Source organism: Lipotes vexillifer, unplaced genomic scaffold, assembly GCF_000442215.2.
Source record: "Lipotes vexillifer unplaced genomic scaffold, Lipotes_vexillifer_v1.1 scaffold806, whole genome shotgun sequence".
NCBI classification, from domain to species: Eukaryota; Metazoa; Chordata; class Mammalia; order Artiodactyla; family Lipotidae; genus Lipotes; species Lipotes vexillifer.
In genome coordinates, this window is record NW_006783439.1 from 129,246 (window position 1) to 146,152 (window position 16,907).

A 16,907-nucleotide genomic window follows, 5' to 3' on the forward strand; every position below is an offset into this window, starting at 1 on the left:
GGAATGCCCTGGGACAGGCTTTCTCCCTAACAGCCTCCTCAGGAAATTGGGGTTTGTAATGCTGATCTACGCATGAAGTGCATTGAGATGTTTTCTTATTTTTGAGGACAACTGGGCTTGGTTAAACAGCATTTCTCCTGAAAACTCTTCCATGTTCTTGTTTCTGTTATTGACTAGCTTAGTTCTGGCCATCTAGATGCTCAGATGCTGATGTAATAATCTCTGTGAATAGGGACTTCCCTGGAGGCCCAGTGGTCAAGACTTCATGCTTCCAATGCAAGGGGCGCAGGTTCGATCCCCGGCTGGGGAACTAAGATCCCACGTGCCACGCGGATGAAATCAATCAATTAATCAATCTCTGTGAACATTTGGTGGGACTGGCACGAGAGGCACACACTGGGTTATTTGATGCTGGTAACACTTTTTCCTCTAGGTGTGCATTTTGATGGATCTGAAATAGATTTGGGGTAAACAGAATGAGCAATAGAGTTAATAATGATCAATAGGAAAAATGTCTGAAGGTTGGCTTTCCCAATGTGGTACTTGATATCATTCATTGACTGTCGAGTGCCTTCTGTGTGTCAGGCAATGTGCTTGTTGCTGGGCATAAAGTAGGAATTTGAAATAGATGCTGACTAGAAAAATTATATTTGTGATGTGAGTAGATAGTACCACAGAGATTATGACAGGGAGCTGACCTTGACTGGGGGGGTGGGAGCAGGGGATGAAGAGGATGTTGCTAGTAGATATTTTTAAAAATGCTTTTAATTGAGTAGAGTTCATATGCTTGTGTATGAAATCCACAAGGTACTCTGGTGAGAATGGAACATAAATTCACCACATGAATTTGCTAAAGATAGACTTGAGTTGTTTTAAATACTAGGAAATATAAGGCTGAAGAAGGCAAAGTTTGTAACTAACAATTTAATAACCTTCCCTTTTTTCAGACACCTTCAGCAGTAAACAAGATAAAACAGCTTCTTAAAGATAAGCCTGAACACGTAAGTAAAACCAATCAGACAAATATTTAGTAAAAAAATTGAAGTTGTATTTTCACAATGAATTTATCTTGTGATAAACAGTGTGTTTTTATTAATTAGGGGTTTTTATTTAAAAAGTAAAAAATGCTCATGATTTTTAAATGCAAGTAACACAACAGGGTATTATGAAAAGGAAGTCACTCTCTCGCCCCACATTCTTTATTCATTCTCCCTTCCAGGAGGCTGCCTCTTCGTGTCCTTGCACAGATCATCTGTGCATTTTATTACCTAGACCAAGGTTTCTCAGCCTCAGCACTGTTGATGTTTTGGACTGGATAGTCCTTGTTGGGAGTGGATTGCAGGATGTTTAGCAGAATCTCTGGCCTGTGCCAGAGTTGTGACAACCAAAACTAATTCCCTGAGGGGAACCACTGGCCTACACTTTGCTTGTTACATTTGCGTGTATGTCTCTTTTCCTACTTAGGTGAGAACATACCACATACACTGTGGTTGCACTTTGCTTTGCCCCTAATAGTATAGCTTGAAGATCTTTCCATATCCTTACATAAAGATCCTTATTCTCTTTATGGCTGCATATACTAGTGTATTCCATTGAACAAGTTTATCTAGCCATGCTCTCATATTAAAGGTCTTTTGGGTTGTTCTCATTCAGTGCTTCCACAAACATTATTCAACAAATATTTAGCATCTGTAGTGTGCCAGGCCCATTGTTCTGGACCTGTAGGCATAGCTTATTTCATCTACATAAGCTGTATTCTTAGATGTAGAATCGTTGGGCAAGGGGTGTGCGTACCATCTTAATCTTAGCACATTGTTCACTGCCTAAGGGATACTGTAAATGACTTCCAAGACTATTAATATTCAATAATTAGACTACAGAGTAGTTTCTAAGTTCCACTGTACAACCTGTATTACAGTGTAACAGGAGTTCGATCATCATCCCCCTAAGAATGATTAAATCTAAGTATATCAGTGTTCCAACTCAATTCCAACTCAATTTGGGTAGACTAATGACTAGAGTATAAATTGACCAGTTGACACAAATTTCACTTTTGTAGAGTTGAGGGATGTTTGTTCATATTGACATGAAGAGGGTTGAGCAAACACTTCTTCAGGTGTCATTTTTGGCATAAGCAATCCCTTTTCCAAACTAAAGCTGTATTTTCACATACTCTTTAAGTGTCTCTCTATTCCTAATAGTTGGACTTCCTGCTTGTTTGAGTCTTCCTATTTGCAAAGATAAAAACTAAGTTAAACAAGTATTTACGACATGTGCTCCAGAATTTCAGCCAGGCACTTTATTATTTATCATGTTGACTATGTGAAATTCCCTCACACATTCTCTAAGCTGTCACTGTGAAGGTGAATAAAGCTATAGTTCTGTCTCCTTGTTTGAAGACAGAAGAGAATACTCTGAATGCTTCAATTCATCAAAACCACCAAACAGCTTAACATCTAACTCATGCTCTTCATCAGGTGGCTTCCCACTTTATGTTTGCTTTCCTGGAGCAAGCACGTTACTGCTTTTTAGGGAATCAGGATCTGCTTGCTAAAATGATACTTCTTATGATAATGCTGTATACGCACACGAAAAAGCAGATAGGACTCAAGAATAGATAGAAATTGGGTAGATATTGTTAGAAAACTACATTGAGGTAGACATTGGTATTTTTAAAGTGCTGTTTGTTCACTTTTTAAACTTCTTAACATCTGTGTTGACTGCAGTCTTTTGCTTTCTGGTACTTGAGAATGTTTACAGAATTAAGGCCCCATGTCACATAGAGGCAATGTGATTGCCAGGTGATGACCTATGAACCTTGGTGAACCTAACCATAGGGAAATATCCTGGGAACATCTCACATGGTGAGGTGGAGCAAAAACATTTTTGAGAAAGTCCAGTTTTCTTAGGTAGTCATCTCTGCCATCAGATATTTTTTTCCTTTTTTTTTTTTAAAAAAAAGGGTGATTATTCATTTTTGGAATTAAAACTCTTCCCTTAAAAATGTTATTCCCAGAAAAAATGGTTAATAGTAATGGTTAAGTAATAAACATGCTTTAGGTATAGTGGAATATTATGTAGGCATTAGTTGCAAATGATAATTACAAAAGCTAATTGCACGGGAAAATGATGTCTTAAGTAGGAAAAAAACAAAGCAGAGAATAAATTTTTTATTTCTGCTCTAATAAAAACTATGTTTAGGGAATTCCCTGGCAGTCCAGTGGTTAGGACTCTGAGCGTTCATGGCCAAGGGCATGGGTTCAATCCCTGGTCAGGGAACTAAGATCCCACAAGCCACGTGGCATGGCCAAAAAAAAAAAAAAAAAACCCATGTTTAGATCATATATGAGACAAAGACTGAAAGAAAATAGGAAAAAACACACAAGCTCATTTTTAGGGTACTGGTGACTGTAGTTTGGGGGGGCAGTGTTCCCTCTGTATTTCTTTCTTTGTATATAATTGGTTTTTATTCTTTTTGGATCCCTGCCAATGTTGTAATGATATTTGTACAGTAGTTAAATTTTTTAAATGCTAGTTTCCCATTCTGCTTATACTTCCTAAAGGGACTATTTCTAGCCAGAAATCTAATATTTATCTTTTAGCTTCTGAAGAAATGAATATTATCAAATAGGGCTTTTATTACTATAACTATTTAATCTGTACTACATTAAAACTAAGTTTATTTTTACAATGCCTTTTCAGGTTGGTGTGAAAGTTGGTGTCCGAACCAGGGGTTGTAATGGCCTTTCCTACACTCTGGAATATACAAAGACAAAAGGAGACTCTGATGAAGAAGTTGTTCAAGATGGTGAGTTTTATGCAAACTTTTTCTGGACACTTTGTTCTCCCTAAAATGTTTAGCCTTGTGTAGCATGGAGAGTAATGATGATAATAGTAGGAATGGTGTATATAGTGCTCACTGTAAGGGAGGCATGGTTCGACAGGCTTTCATATATTTATTAATTTATACACAGCAACTAAATGAGAATGGTACTGTATTGTCCCCATTTTGCAGATGAAGAAACTGAGGCACTGAGAGATAAATATGTTTGCCTAAGGTCACACAGCCAGTAAGTGGCCTTATGAACATTTGAACCCAATCAAGTTCACTCCAGAGGCTGTGCTCTTAGTAACTAAGTGATAGATTATTGGATAAACTTATTTGTTTCAGTTATGAAAGGTTATCATTGTGTGCCGAAATATTTTAAGATGATAAAACTTCAGAATAAACCAGCCACTTTGGTGTGAAGCATCTATGTCAAATAAGTAATGTCATTTCCTGCTTTAGAAGAGTCTATTTCCAAATTTTATTAAAAATTGCAGTGCTTTAATTATATTTTTCCCCTCCCCCCCAGTCCCTGCCCCTACCCAATAATCTGATAAAATCTATTTAAAACAAAATAAATACTGCCACAACCTCAGGGGAGTTTCAGTGTTCATGGGTTCTGCAGCACTGGCTTTGTGTGCGCCATTAGCCAGTTTTCATGGGTTCTTGATGTGTATTCTTTTTATTGCACTTAAGTTACTGATCAATAAAGATATTTGTTAATATATTATTTTTAAAATCAATATGTAAAAGTATCTTAAACCTGAAAGTTTTCATCTTAAAGAAGAGATCTAATAAAGATAGTTCATATTTAAGTAATGATGCAGTTTTTTATAAGGAAGAAAGCTTTCTTAATCCATTAGTATTTACGAAGGTTCCCACCTCTACCAACTAGTTAGGTAGAGATAACTAGGGAGTTATGTTATTATCAGTTTTCTGATTCATAAGCAGAAAAACAGAACTGCTTGTACTGATTCATGATTTAGTCTTATTAAACTAGCCCATTGTATCATAGTCCTTTGTGTTTCTCTAGGCTTGGCAGTGTGTTGTGTGTACAAATGTCATTTCAGGATTTTCATTAATCTCATTGACTCCATCTTTACAGAACTCTTACTGAGAATATACACATTTTCTTCATGTAGCAAATTGAAGTATAGCGAAGAAAGGCAAATTCTAGTTTTACACAGAATTGTCATGGAATTTGCTGTACACAACTGTCTAGCCTAATACAATTGTTTTTGACATAGATTATTGTGTAGGAAAGGGGACAGGAAACTGAGCACTGCATCCCTTAAAGGAAATAATGAGACAGATTCAAAAGCCTCTTGTTTGACTTTTGTTAGTGGTTACTATTTAAAGTTCAGTTGTGCTTTGAGTCAGCAGGTTCCATGGGATGGCAGGCTTTATGACTCATGTTTTCTTCTCCCCCAGGAGTCAGAGTGTTCATCGAGAAGAAAGCACAGCTAACACTTTTAGGAACAGAAATGGACTATGTTGAAGACAAATTATCCAGTGAGTTTGTGTTCAATAACCCAAACATCAAAGGAACATGTGGCTGTGGAGAAAGCTTTAATATTTGACTCCTCAGGACTGCTCGGGCTGTAGGCCCCAGGAGAGCTGTGGAAGCTCTACGGCTTATTGAAGAAGTCATAGGACTGTCGCATGCTTAAGGTTTGTAACATATGGCTGCCTTACAAGGAAAATAAAGTGATGCATTTGAAAATGAAGCCAGTGTGTTAGATTCCAGAAGAATTGATACTTGTGTCCTTTATAGGGGACAGAAAATGAGAATCTATTGCTCTCTTTGTGTCGTTTTTCTTATCTGTAAAGAAAAAAATTTTACCCTGCAATTAAATTCTCCTTCCTGCATCCTTTCTGTTAGAGCTAGTTTCATGGAAGTTGCCTTCCTGCGGGGATTTCAGAAAACATATTCTTAATAGGCGTAGATTTGTAGATCTTTTGAAAGGATTGAACGTACATCTCCCAACAAGATGGATGGCTTTTAAAATTCAGAGGCAGGAAGTCTTGATTCCTGGTGTGGTGTGGTGGTGCATTGTTTTTCTACCCAAACTGGGCACAGCATTTCTACATTTTTATCTAAAACTTCATTGTCTGATACCTCATTTGCTTACCCTGCAGCATCCCCAGCCATTAAAGTATTGGACAAAAATTTCCTTAACTGTAGTGCAGAATAGTTCTGAGTGATGGGATCAAAAGGTAAATACTTCACCCACCTGTTTTTAAGTCCCGTTTCTTTTGCCCACCCTAAGTGTCTGCTCGGATATGGGATCTCAAGTGGACTTAGATCCTTTTAGTCAGAAGGTCTCTTAAAAGCCATCTAGCCCATCCCCTCAGTTCTATACCCTGGGAAGCTGAAGGGCTTTTGTCCCCCCTCACACTGCAGGCTGGGTAGGGGCACAGCCGGGACCACCCACATCTCCCCATCTTGTAGGTGACACGCCAGCCCTGTGCTCCGAGGCAGTCAGTGAAGGTAAACGGGTGGTCTGGCTTCTTTATCTGGTGAAATTTGGATAAGATTTCTCTGTAATTTGGAGAGTATATTTAGTTTTATTTTATTTGGGGTGAGAAGAATCTTACTTTAAATCCCATTTATGTGAATTACCATCTTGTTTCACCAGGACTGTGGAACAGTCGTTTACACTATCAGGGAAGAAGACATTGTAGCCACCCAGAACTGTTCTTTTGGAAGGTAGTAGTAATCGTGAAGCAGAACATGGGGATCTTTTCTTATAATTCCCAATACGGTGTGTACACTCTGGGTCCTAAGTCCAGTTGCTAAAATTTTTAAGCCTAATATTTTAACCTGACTTTTTGTTTTTTGTTTTTTGTTTTTTGCGGTACGCGGGCCTCTCACTGCTGTGGCCTCTCCCATTGCGGAGCACAGGCTCTGGACGTGCAGGCTCAGTGGCCATGGTTCACGGGCCGCGGGCCTCTACTGCTGTGGCCTCTCCCATTGCGGAGCACAGGCTCTGGACGTGCAGGCTCAGTGGCCATGGTTCACGGGCCCAGCCACTCCGTGGCATGTGGGATCTTGCCAGACCAGGACACGAACCCGTGTCCCCTGCATTGGCAGGCGGATTCTCAACCACTGTGCCACCAGGGATGCCCTTTAACCTGACATTTTATCACAAATTTTTCTTTAACAGTGTTCCTTTTGTCATTTAGTTATTGGTTTTCCTGGGTTTGACATATTAAGTGTTCTGTGAGATGACATATTTGCTTTTTTTGAAAACCAATTCTTATGAATTGCAGTAGCTGAGTTCCTTTATGTTTGTCATATTTACTAAAATACCAGGCACAAAATGCACCAAAACCTAGAGCAGTAGCTTTATGTAAATGCTCATGAATTTGTATTAATATAACCGTCAACCCACTTATAATTTGTGCAATACTGTATATATGTAGATTGAGTTGCCAATAAAAAAAAAAATGTAGCCTCTTTGTGATCATAAAATTGCCTTTTCTTTTAAGAGAGCAGGGTTTGTGAATAGCAGCCATTGTTGCTACTAATAAGTAATGTTCTATTTTCCTAACCAGTCTCCCTGCTGCCAGGATTTTCCCCACCCGATTCTGTTGCATCCACTCTTTTAGTTGTTGGGGTCCCCTTGCAGCCCACTGACAGACCATTTCAGATTGTTCTGGGCTCCAGAGTCCTCATTCGCTTTCTCCTTCTGTATTGCCTTTTTCCCTTTTTCACTATAAGGGTCATTCACCTCATCCAAGCTGCTTCTGCAGCCTCCCACGCAAATTTCATCCTTACTTTCTCACGTGTTGTTATTCCCGGTAGGGAATGCTTTTTCCAACTCTGTCGTCTGAGCTTTATGTTCATCTCCCTGCGGTAGTTACCTTCAGGCATATTTGTGAGCACCTGCTCTCCGCCATCCCTTAGGCTTCACAGATAACCAGAGACCGTCTCTGAAAGATCTTAGCGTTGACAAATGAGACTGACACCAATGAAAAGAATAGGGTAAGTGTTGCTAATAGCATTTATTCCATACTTGCTACATGCCAGGAGCTGTTCTAATTAACAGTCTTCATTACAACCCAGTGAAGTAGGTCTGATGACTGTCTTTTTCGTAGATGAGAAACTGAAATATGGCGTGGACTAAATAGTTGACCTAAGGCAACGTGGTAAGTGGCCAAGTCAGGATGACACCCCACACCATCTGGCTCCAGCCCCTTGCCCCTCGCAGTTAGGCTGCACTGCATGTCATGATAAGAGCCGAGATTGCAGGTGCCCTTCTAAAAAGGTATCTAAGAGGGCTTCGCTGGTGGCGCAGTGGTTGAGAGTCCGCCTGCCGATGCAAGGGACGCGGGTTTGTGCCCCGGTCCGGGAAGATCCCACGTGCCGCGGAGCGGCTGGGCCCGTGAGCCATGGCCGCTGAGCCTGCACGTCCGGAGCCTGTGCTCCGCAACAGGAGAGGCCACAACAGTGAGAGGCCCGCCTACCGCCAAAAAACAAAAAAAAACAGCATGCTTGATTTTGGCATACATCCAGTCAATCCTCGTTATTTGAAGATTCCCTACTTGTGAATCTGCCTGCTTGCTAAAATTGATTTATAACTTCTAAATCAAAGTCATTTTCAGACATGCATGGAGAGGCCAAAAATTTGAGTCATCGTGATGTGCACGTTCTCAGCTGAGATGAGACAAGATGACACTCTGCCTTCTTGTTTCAGCTCTCATACTATAAGCAAGTGTCCTTTTGCTGTCTATTTAGTGCCATGTTTTCTGTACTTTTGTGCTCTTTGTTGGTGATTCCACTGTTTAAAATGGAGCCCAAATATAGTGTTGAAGTGCTGACTAGTGTTCCTAAGTGCAAGAAGGCTGCGATGTGTCTTATAGAGAATATGTGTTTTAGATAAGCTTCATTCAGGCAGTTATCGTCCTGTTGGCCATGAGTTCAATGTTAGTGAACCAACTATATACATAATAAATGATCGTTAAACAGAAACATACATAAAACAAGGTTATGTGTTGATCCGTTGGTGAAAATGTGGTGATCAAAGGCTCCCAGGAACCCAACCCTGTATTTCCTCTAGGAGCAATGGTTCAGTATTCTAGAATTCAGTGTTGGTGGTTACTTTGTAGAACATAACTACTGGGAATAATAAGAATCAGCTGAACAGTACATCCACTGAAATGAGTTTTATATGATGTATGCATATACACAAATGCATGGAAAAATATGAAAGAATATGCACAGGCATACAAACAGCTATACAAACAGGTAATGAATAGAATTATGGTATTTTAAATTTTCTTATTTTTGCCAACCTGCATTTTCTAGTTTTTTTCATAATAACTATATTATATGAATTGTAATTATTAAAATGGATTTGGTGCATCTTCAAACAGAAAATGAATTCATCATATTCAGGTATTTGATCATTTTCATTGTATAATAAAGATGAAAGAATACGGGAATAAAAAGGGTTTTTTTTGGTTTGGGCTTTTTTTTTTTTTTTAAGTCAGAATAGTACTTTCAAAGGTAATAGGCTGTTTCCGAACTTTAATCCACTTCGTTGTTGCTTCCCTTTACTTTCACCCCGGATCTTCATTGTACAAGCATACCTGGAGGTTTATCATTAACCACTTAAAGTTGATTAAAACTGAACCTACGATTAAAAACCAAACCCATGGGCTTCCCTGGTGGCGCAGTGCTTGAGAGTCCGCCTGCCGTTGCAGGAGACGCGGGTTCGTGCCCCGTTTCGGGAGGATCCCACATGCCGCGGAGCGGCTGGGCCCGTGAGCCGTGGCCACTGGGCCTGCGCGTCCGGAGCCTGTGCTCCGCAAATGGGAGAGGCCACAACAGTGAGAGGCCCGCATAACGCAAGAAAAAAAAAAAAAAAACCAAACCCACATTCTTAACAGGTGAGTGGATAAACAAACTCTGGTACTTCCAGATAATAAAGTCATGAAAAGACCTGGAGGACACATAAATGCATATTACTAAGTTTTAAGCCTACCTGAAAAGGCTACATCCTGTATGATTCCAACTTGATGACGTTCTGGAAAAGACAAAACTATAGAGACAGTGAAAAGATCCGTGGTGGCCAGGGGCTTGTGGGGAGGGAAGGATGAATAAGCAGAGCACGGAGGATTTTTAGGGCAGTGAAACTACTCTGAATGATACTATAATGGTGGATACATGTCGTTACATGTTTGTCAAAACTCAAGGAATATAGAACAACAGGGATGAACTCTAATGAAACTATGGACTTCAGCTGATAATACTGTATCAACACTCACATCAGTTACAACAAAGGTACCACATTAACACAAGATGTTAATGATAGGGAACTGGGAGTGGGGAGGGTTATAGGAACTCTCTGTAGTTTACACTCAATTTTCCTATAAATCTAAAACTCCTACAAAAACAAACAAAAAAAACCCAGTCTATTAAGACCAGAACAACACAACTCATTCAGTTTCTTTTGGAAATTGTAAAGAAATGTGTTGCCTTGTACAGGACAAAAAGCCTTGGCTACTAAGTTTGGCAGTTAAGGGCTTCCCTGTTGGTGCAGTGGTTGAGAATCCACCTGCCAGTGCAGGGGACACGGGTTTGATCCCTGGTCCAGGAAGATCCCACATGCCACAGAGCAACTAAGCATGTGCCACAACTACTGAGTCTGCGGTCTAGAGCCCGTGGGCCACAACTACTAAAGCCTTCGTGCCACAACTACTGAAGCCCACGCACGCCTAGCGCCCGTGCTCCGCCACAAGAGAAGCCACCACAGTGAGACGCCCACACACCGCAACAAAGAGTAGCCCCTGCTTGCCACAACTAAAGAAAGCCCGAGCCAAGCAACAAAGACCCAATGCAGCCAAAAATAAATAAATAAATTTATTTATTTTTAAAAAGTTTGCCAGTTAAGGGCAACAATATAAACTTCACCATATTGTTTCTCTATCTCTGTGGCCAATTCCTTTTCCAGATTGAATACTGGCAGTGACAACTTTATTTATTCCACATTTATGAGATTTAAAAAATATTTTGTGTTTTTTGAAATTTTTTTGCGGTACGTGGGCCACTCACTGTTGTGGCCTCTCCCGTTGCGGAGCACAGGCTCCGAAAGCACAGGCTCAGCGGCCATGGCTCACTGGCCCAGACGCTCGGCGGCATGTGGGATTGTCCCGGACCAGGGCACGAACCCGTATCCCCTGCATTGGCAGGCAGACTCTCAACCACTGCGCCACCAGGGAAGTCCTACTTTGTGGTTTTATTTTATTCTTAAAATCAATGTGATTTTCTTTGCCTCAAATAGCATTGCCATGTCATTTTTTTCTAAACTAAGATCTCATTGTGCTTGCTTTTTTTTTAATTTAATTTTATTTTTTTATACAGCAGGTTTTTATTAGTTGTCTGTTTTATACATACTAGTGTATAATGTCAATCCCAATCTCCCGGTTCATCCCACCCCCACCCTCCCCCACCGTTTCCACCCTTGGTGTCCATACGTTTGTTCTCTGCATCTGTGTCTCTATTTCTGCCTTGCAAACCGGTTCATCTATACCATTTTTCTAGATTCCACATATATGCATTAATATATGATACTTGTTTTACTCTTTCTGACTTCTCTCTGTATGACAGTCTCTAGGTCCATCCACATCTCTACAAATGACCCAATTTCGTTCCTTTTTATGGCTGAGTAATATTCCATTGTATATATGTACCACATCTTCTCCATCCATTTGTCTGTCGATGGGCATTTAGCTTGCTTCCATGACCTGCTACTGTAAATAATGCTGCAGTGAACATTGGGGTGCATGTGTCTTTTTTTGGTTGTTTGAACAACTTTATTGGAGTATAATTGCTTTACATTGTTGTGTTAGTCTCTGCTATATAACATAGTGAATCAGCTATATGTATAAACATATCCCCATATCCCCTCCTTCTTGCATCTCCCTCCCACCCTCCCTATCCCACCCATCTAGGTGGTCAAAAAGCACCAAGCTGGGCTCCCTGTGCTTTGCAGTTGCTTCCCACTAGCTAGCTATTTTACATTTGGTAGTGTATGTATGTCAATGCCACTCTCTCACTTCATCCCAGCTTACCCTTCCCCCTCCCCATGTCCTCAAGTCCATTCCCTACATCTGCATCTTTATTCCTGTCCTGTCCCTAGTTTCTTCAGAACCATTTTTTCTTTTTTTAGATTCCATATATATGTGTTATATTTGTTTTGCTCTTTCTGACTTACTTCACTCTGTATGACAGACTCTATGTGCATCCACCTCACTACAAATAACTCAATTTCATTTCTTTTTATGGCTGAGTAATATTCCATTGTATATATGTGCCACATATTCTTTATTCATTCATCTGTTGATGAACACTTAGGTTGCTTCCATGTCCTGGCTATTGTAAATAGTACTGCAGTGAACATTGTGGTACATGTCTCTTTTTGAATTATGGTTTTCTCAGGGTATATGCACAGTAGTGGGATTACTGAGGCATATGTTAGTTCTATTTTTAGTTTTTTTAAGGAACCTCCATACTGTTCTCCATAGTGGTTGTATCAATTTACCTTCCCACCAACAGTGCAGGAGGGTTCCCTTTTCTCCAACCCTCTCCAGCATTTGTTTTTTGGAGATTTTCTGATGATGCCCATTCTAACCAGTGTGAGGTGATACCTCATTATAGTTTTGATCTGCATTTCTCTAATAATTATTGATATTTAGCAGCTTTTCATGTGCCTCTTGGCCATCTGTATGTCTTCTTTGGAGAAATGTCTCTTTAAGTCTTCTGCCCATTTTTTGATTGGGTTGTTTCTTTTTTTAATATTGAGCTGCATGAGCTGTTTATATGTTTTGGAGATTAATCCTTTGTCCGTTGATTCGTTTGCAAATATTTTCTCCCATTCTGAGGGTTGTCTTTTCGTCTTGTTTACAGTTTCCTTTGCTGTGGAAAAGCTTTTGAGTTTAATTAGGTCCCATTTGTTTATTTTTGTTTTTATTTCCATTACTCTAGGAGGTGGGTCAGAAAAGATCTTGCTGTGATTTATGTCAAAGAGAGTTCTTCCTATGTTTTCCTCTAAGAGTTTTATAGTGCCTGGTCTTACATTTAGGTCTTTAATCCATTTTGAGTTTATTTTTGTGTATGGTGCTAACGAGTGTTCTAATTTCATCTTTTACATGTAGCTGTCCAATTTTCCCAGCACCACTTATTGAAGAGACTGTTTTCTCTCCATTGTATATCCTTGCCTCCTTTGTCATAGATTAGTTGACCATAGGTGCATGGGTTTATCTCTGGGTTTTCTATACTGTTCCATTGATCTATATTTCTGTTTTTGTGCCAGTACCATATTGTCTTGATTACTGTAGCTTTGTAGTATAGTCTGAAGTCAGGGAGTCTGTCCTCCAGCTCCTTTTTTTTCCCCTCAAGATTGCTTTGGCTATTCATGGTCTTCTGTGTTTCTATACAAATTTTAAGATTTTTTGTTCTAGTTCTGTAAAAAATGCCATTGGTAATTTGATAGGGATTGCATTGAATCTGTAGATTGCTTTGGGTAGTATAGTCATTTTCACAATATTGATTCTTCCAGTGCAAGAACATGTTCTATCTCTCCATCTGTTTGTGTCATCTCTGATTTCTTTCATCAGTGTCTTATAGATTTCTGAATACAGGTCTTTTGCATGTGTAGGTAGGTTTATTCCTAGGTATTTTATTCTCTTTGTTACAATGGTGAATGGGATTGTTTCCTTAATTTCTCCTTCAGATCTTTCATTGTTAGTGTATACGAATGCAAGAGATTTCTGCTCATTAATTTTGTATCCGGCAACTTTACCAAATTCACTGATTAGTTCTAGTAGTTTTCTGGTGGCATCTTTAGAATTGTCTATGTATAGTATCATGTCATCTGCAAACAGTGACAGTTTTACTTCTTCTTTTCCAATTTTTATTCCTTTTATTTCTTTTAATTCTCTGATTGCCGTGGCTAGGACTTCCAAAACTATGTTGGATAATAGTGGAGAGTTGACATCCTTGTCTTGTTCCTGATCTTAGAGGAAATACTTTCAGTTTTTCACCATTGAGAATGATGTTTGCTGTGGGTTTGTCATATATGGCCTTGATTATATTGAGGTAGATTCCCTCTGTGCCCACTTTCTAGAGAGTTTTTATCATAAATCGGTGTTGAATTTTGTCAAAAGATTTTTCTGCATCTATTGAGATGGTCATATGGTTTTTATTCTTTAATTTGTTAATATGGCATATCACATTGATTGATTTGCGTATATTGAATAATCCTTGCATCCCAGGGATTAATCCCAATTGATTATGGTGTATGATCCTTTAATGTGTTGTTGGATTCTGTTTGCTAGTATTCTGTTGAGGATATTTGCATCTATATTCATCAATGATACTAGTCTGTAATTTTCTTTTTTTGTAGTATCTTTGGCTGGTTTTGGTATCAGGGTGATTTTGGCCTCGTAGAATGAGTTTGGGAGTGTTCCCTCCTCTGAAATTTTTTGGAAGAGTTTGAGAAGGATAGGTGTTAGCTCTTCTCTAAATGTTTGACAGAATTCACCTGTGAAGCCATCTGATCCTGGACTTTTATTTGTTGGAAGATTTTTAATCACAGTTTCAATTTCAAAACTTATGTTTGGTCTGTTCATATTTTCTATTTCTTCCTGGTTCAGTCTTGGAAGGTTATACCTTTCTAAGAATTTGTCCATTTCTTCCAGGTTGTCCATTTTATTGGCATAGAGTTGCTTGTAGTAGTCTCTTAGGATACTTTGTATTTCTGTGGTTTCTGTTGTAACTTCTCCTTTTTCATTTCTAATTTTAATGATTTGAGTTCTCTCCCTTGTTTTCTTGATGAGTCTGGCTAATGGTTTATCAATTCGGTTTATCTTCTCAAAGAACCAGCTTTTCGTTTTATTGATATTTGCTATGGTTTTCTTTGTTTCTACTTCATTTATTTCTGCTCTGATCTTTATGATTTCTTTCCTTCTACTAACTCTGGGTTTTGTTTGTTCTTCTTTCTCTAGTTCCTTTAGGTGTAAGGTTAGATTGTTTTTTTTGAGATTTTTCTTGTTTCTTGAGGTAGGCTTGTATTGCTATAAACTTCCCTCTAAGAACTGCTTTTGCTGCATCCCATAGGTTTTGGATTGTCATGTTTTCATTGTAGTTTGTCTCTAGGTACTTTTTGATTTCCTCTTTGATTTCTTCAGTGATCTCTTGGTTATTTAGTAATGTATTGTTTAGCCTCCATATGTTTGTGTTTTTTACATTTTTTCCCTGTAATTTGTTTCTACTGTCATAGTGTTGTGGTGGGAAAAGATGTTTGATACTATTTCAATTTCTTAAATTTACCAAGGCTTGATTTGTGACCCAAGATGTGATCTATCCTGGAGAATGTTCCATGTGCACTTGAGAAGAAAGTGTAATCTGCTGATTTTGGATGGAATGTCCTATAAATATCAATTAAATCTATACAGTCTGTTGTGTTGTTTAAAGCTTGTGTTTCGTTATGAATTTTATGTCTGGATGATCTGTCCATTGGTGTAGGTGAGGGCTTAAAGACCCTCATTATTATTGTGTTATTGTCAATTTCCTCTTTTATAGCTGTGAGCATTTGCCTTATGTATGGAGGTGATCCTATGTTGGGTGCATATATATTTATAATTGTTATATCTTCTTGGATTGATCCCTTGATCATTATGTACTGTCCTTCCTTGTCTCTTGTTACATTCTTTATTTTAAAGTCTATTTTATCTGATATGAGTGTTGTTACTCCAGCTTTCTTTTGATTTCCATTTGCATGGAATATCTTTTTCCTTCCCCTCACTTTCAGTCTGTATGTTTCCCTAGGTCTGTAGTGGGTCTCTTGTAGACAGCATCTATATGGGTCTTGCTTTTGTATCTGTTCAGCGAGCCTGTGTCTTTTGGTTGGAGCATTCAATCCATTCACATTTAAGGTAATTATCAATATGTATGTTCCTGTTACCATTTTCTTAATTGATACGGGTTTGTTTTCGTTGATCTTTTTCTTCTTTTGTGTTTCCCACTTTGAGAAGTTCCTTTAGCATTTGTTGTAGAGCTGGTTTTGTGGTGCTGAATTCTCTTAGCCTTTGCTTGTCTGTAAGGCTTTTTATTTCTCCACCAAATCTAAATGAGATACTTGCCAGGTAGAGTAGTCTTGGTTGTAGGTTCTTCCCTTTCATCACTTTAAATATATAGTGCCACTCCCTTCTGGCTTGTAGAGTGTCTTCTGAGAAATCAGCTGTTAACCTTATGGGAATTTCCTTGTATGTTATTGGTTGTTTTTCTCTTGTTGCTTTTAATAATTTTTCTTTGTCTTTAATTTTTGTCAGTTTGATTACTATGTGTCTCAGTGTGTTTCTCCTTGAGTTTATCCTGCCTGGGCCTCTCTGTGTTTCCTGGACTTGCGTGGCTCTTTACTTGCCCATGTTAGGAAAGTTTTTGACTATAACCTCTTCAAATATTTGCTCGGGTCTTTTCTCTCTCTCCTCCTTCTGGGACCCCTGTAATGTGAATGTTGGTGCATTTAATGTTGTCCCAGAGCTCTCTTAAGCTGTCTTCATTTCTTTTCATTCTATTTTCTTTATTCTGTTCTGTGGCAGTGAATTCCACCATTCTGTCTTCCAGGTCACTTATCCATTCTTCTGCCTCAGTTATTCTGCTATTGAGCTCTTCCAGTGTATTTTTCATTTCAGTTATTGTATTGTTCACCTCTGTTTGTTTGTTCTTTAATTCTTCTAGGTGTTTGTTCTTTAACTCTTCTAGGACTTTGTTAAACACTTCTTGCATCTTCTAGATCTTTGCCTCCTTTCTTTTTCCAAGGTCCTATATCATCTTCACTATTCTTATTCTGAATTCTTTTTCTGGGAGGTTGCCTGTCTTCACTTCATTTATTTGTTTTTCTGGGGTTTTATCTTGCTCCTTCATCTGGTACATAACCCTCTGCCTTTTCATTTTGTCTGTCTTTCTGTGAATGTGGTTTTCGTTCCACAAGCTGCAGGATTGTAGCTCTTCTTGCTTCTCTCATTGTGGTTACTCTTTTCTCAGTCGCCTAAAAGGCATTTTTAACTTTTC

At 38.9% G+C, this 16,907-nt stretch overlaps 1 protein-coding gene across 1 annotated transcript in view; it reads left to right on the forward strand.

The window, feature by feature from the left end:
• Window positions 1–5,462, forward strand: part of ISCA1 (iron-sulfur cluster assembly 1) — a 16,286-nt gene extending 10,824 nt beyond the window's left edge. The window contains exons 3-5 of the mRNA XM_007456115.1: window positions 948–1,001; window positions 3,703–3,808; window positions 5,258–5,462. Coding sequence (XP_007456177.1) covers window positions 948–1,001; window positions 3,703–3,808; window positions 5,258–5,406 — 309 coding nt within the window. The 3' untranslated portion in view covers window positions 5,407–5,462. The remainder of the gene's footprint in view (window positions 1–947; window positions 1,002–3,702; window positions 3,809–5,257) is intronic.
• The last annotated feature ends 11,445 nt before the right edge of the window (window positions 5,463–16,907 follow it).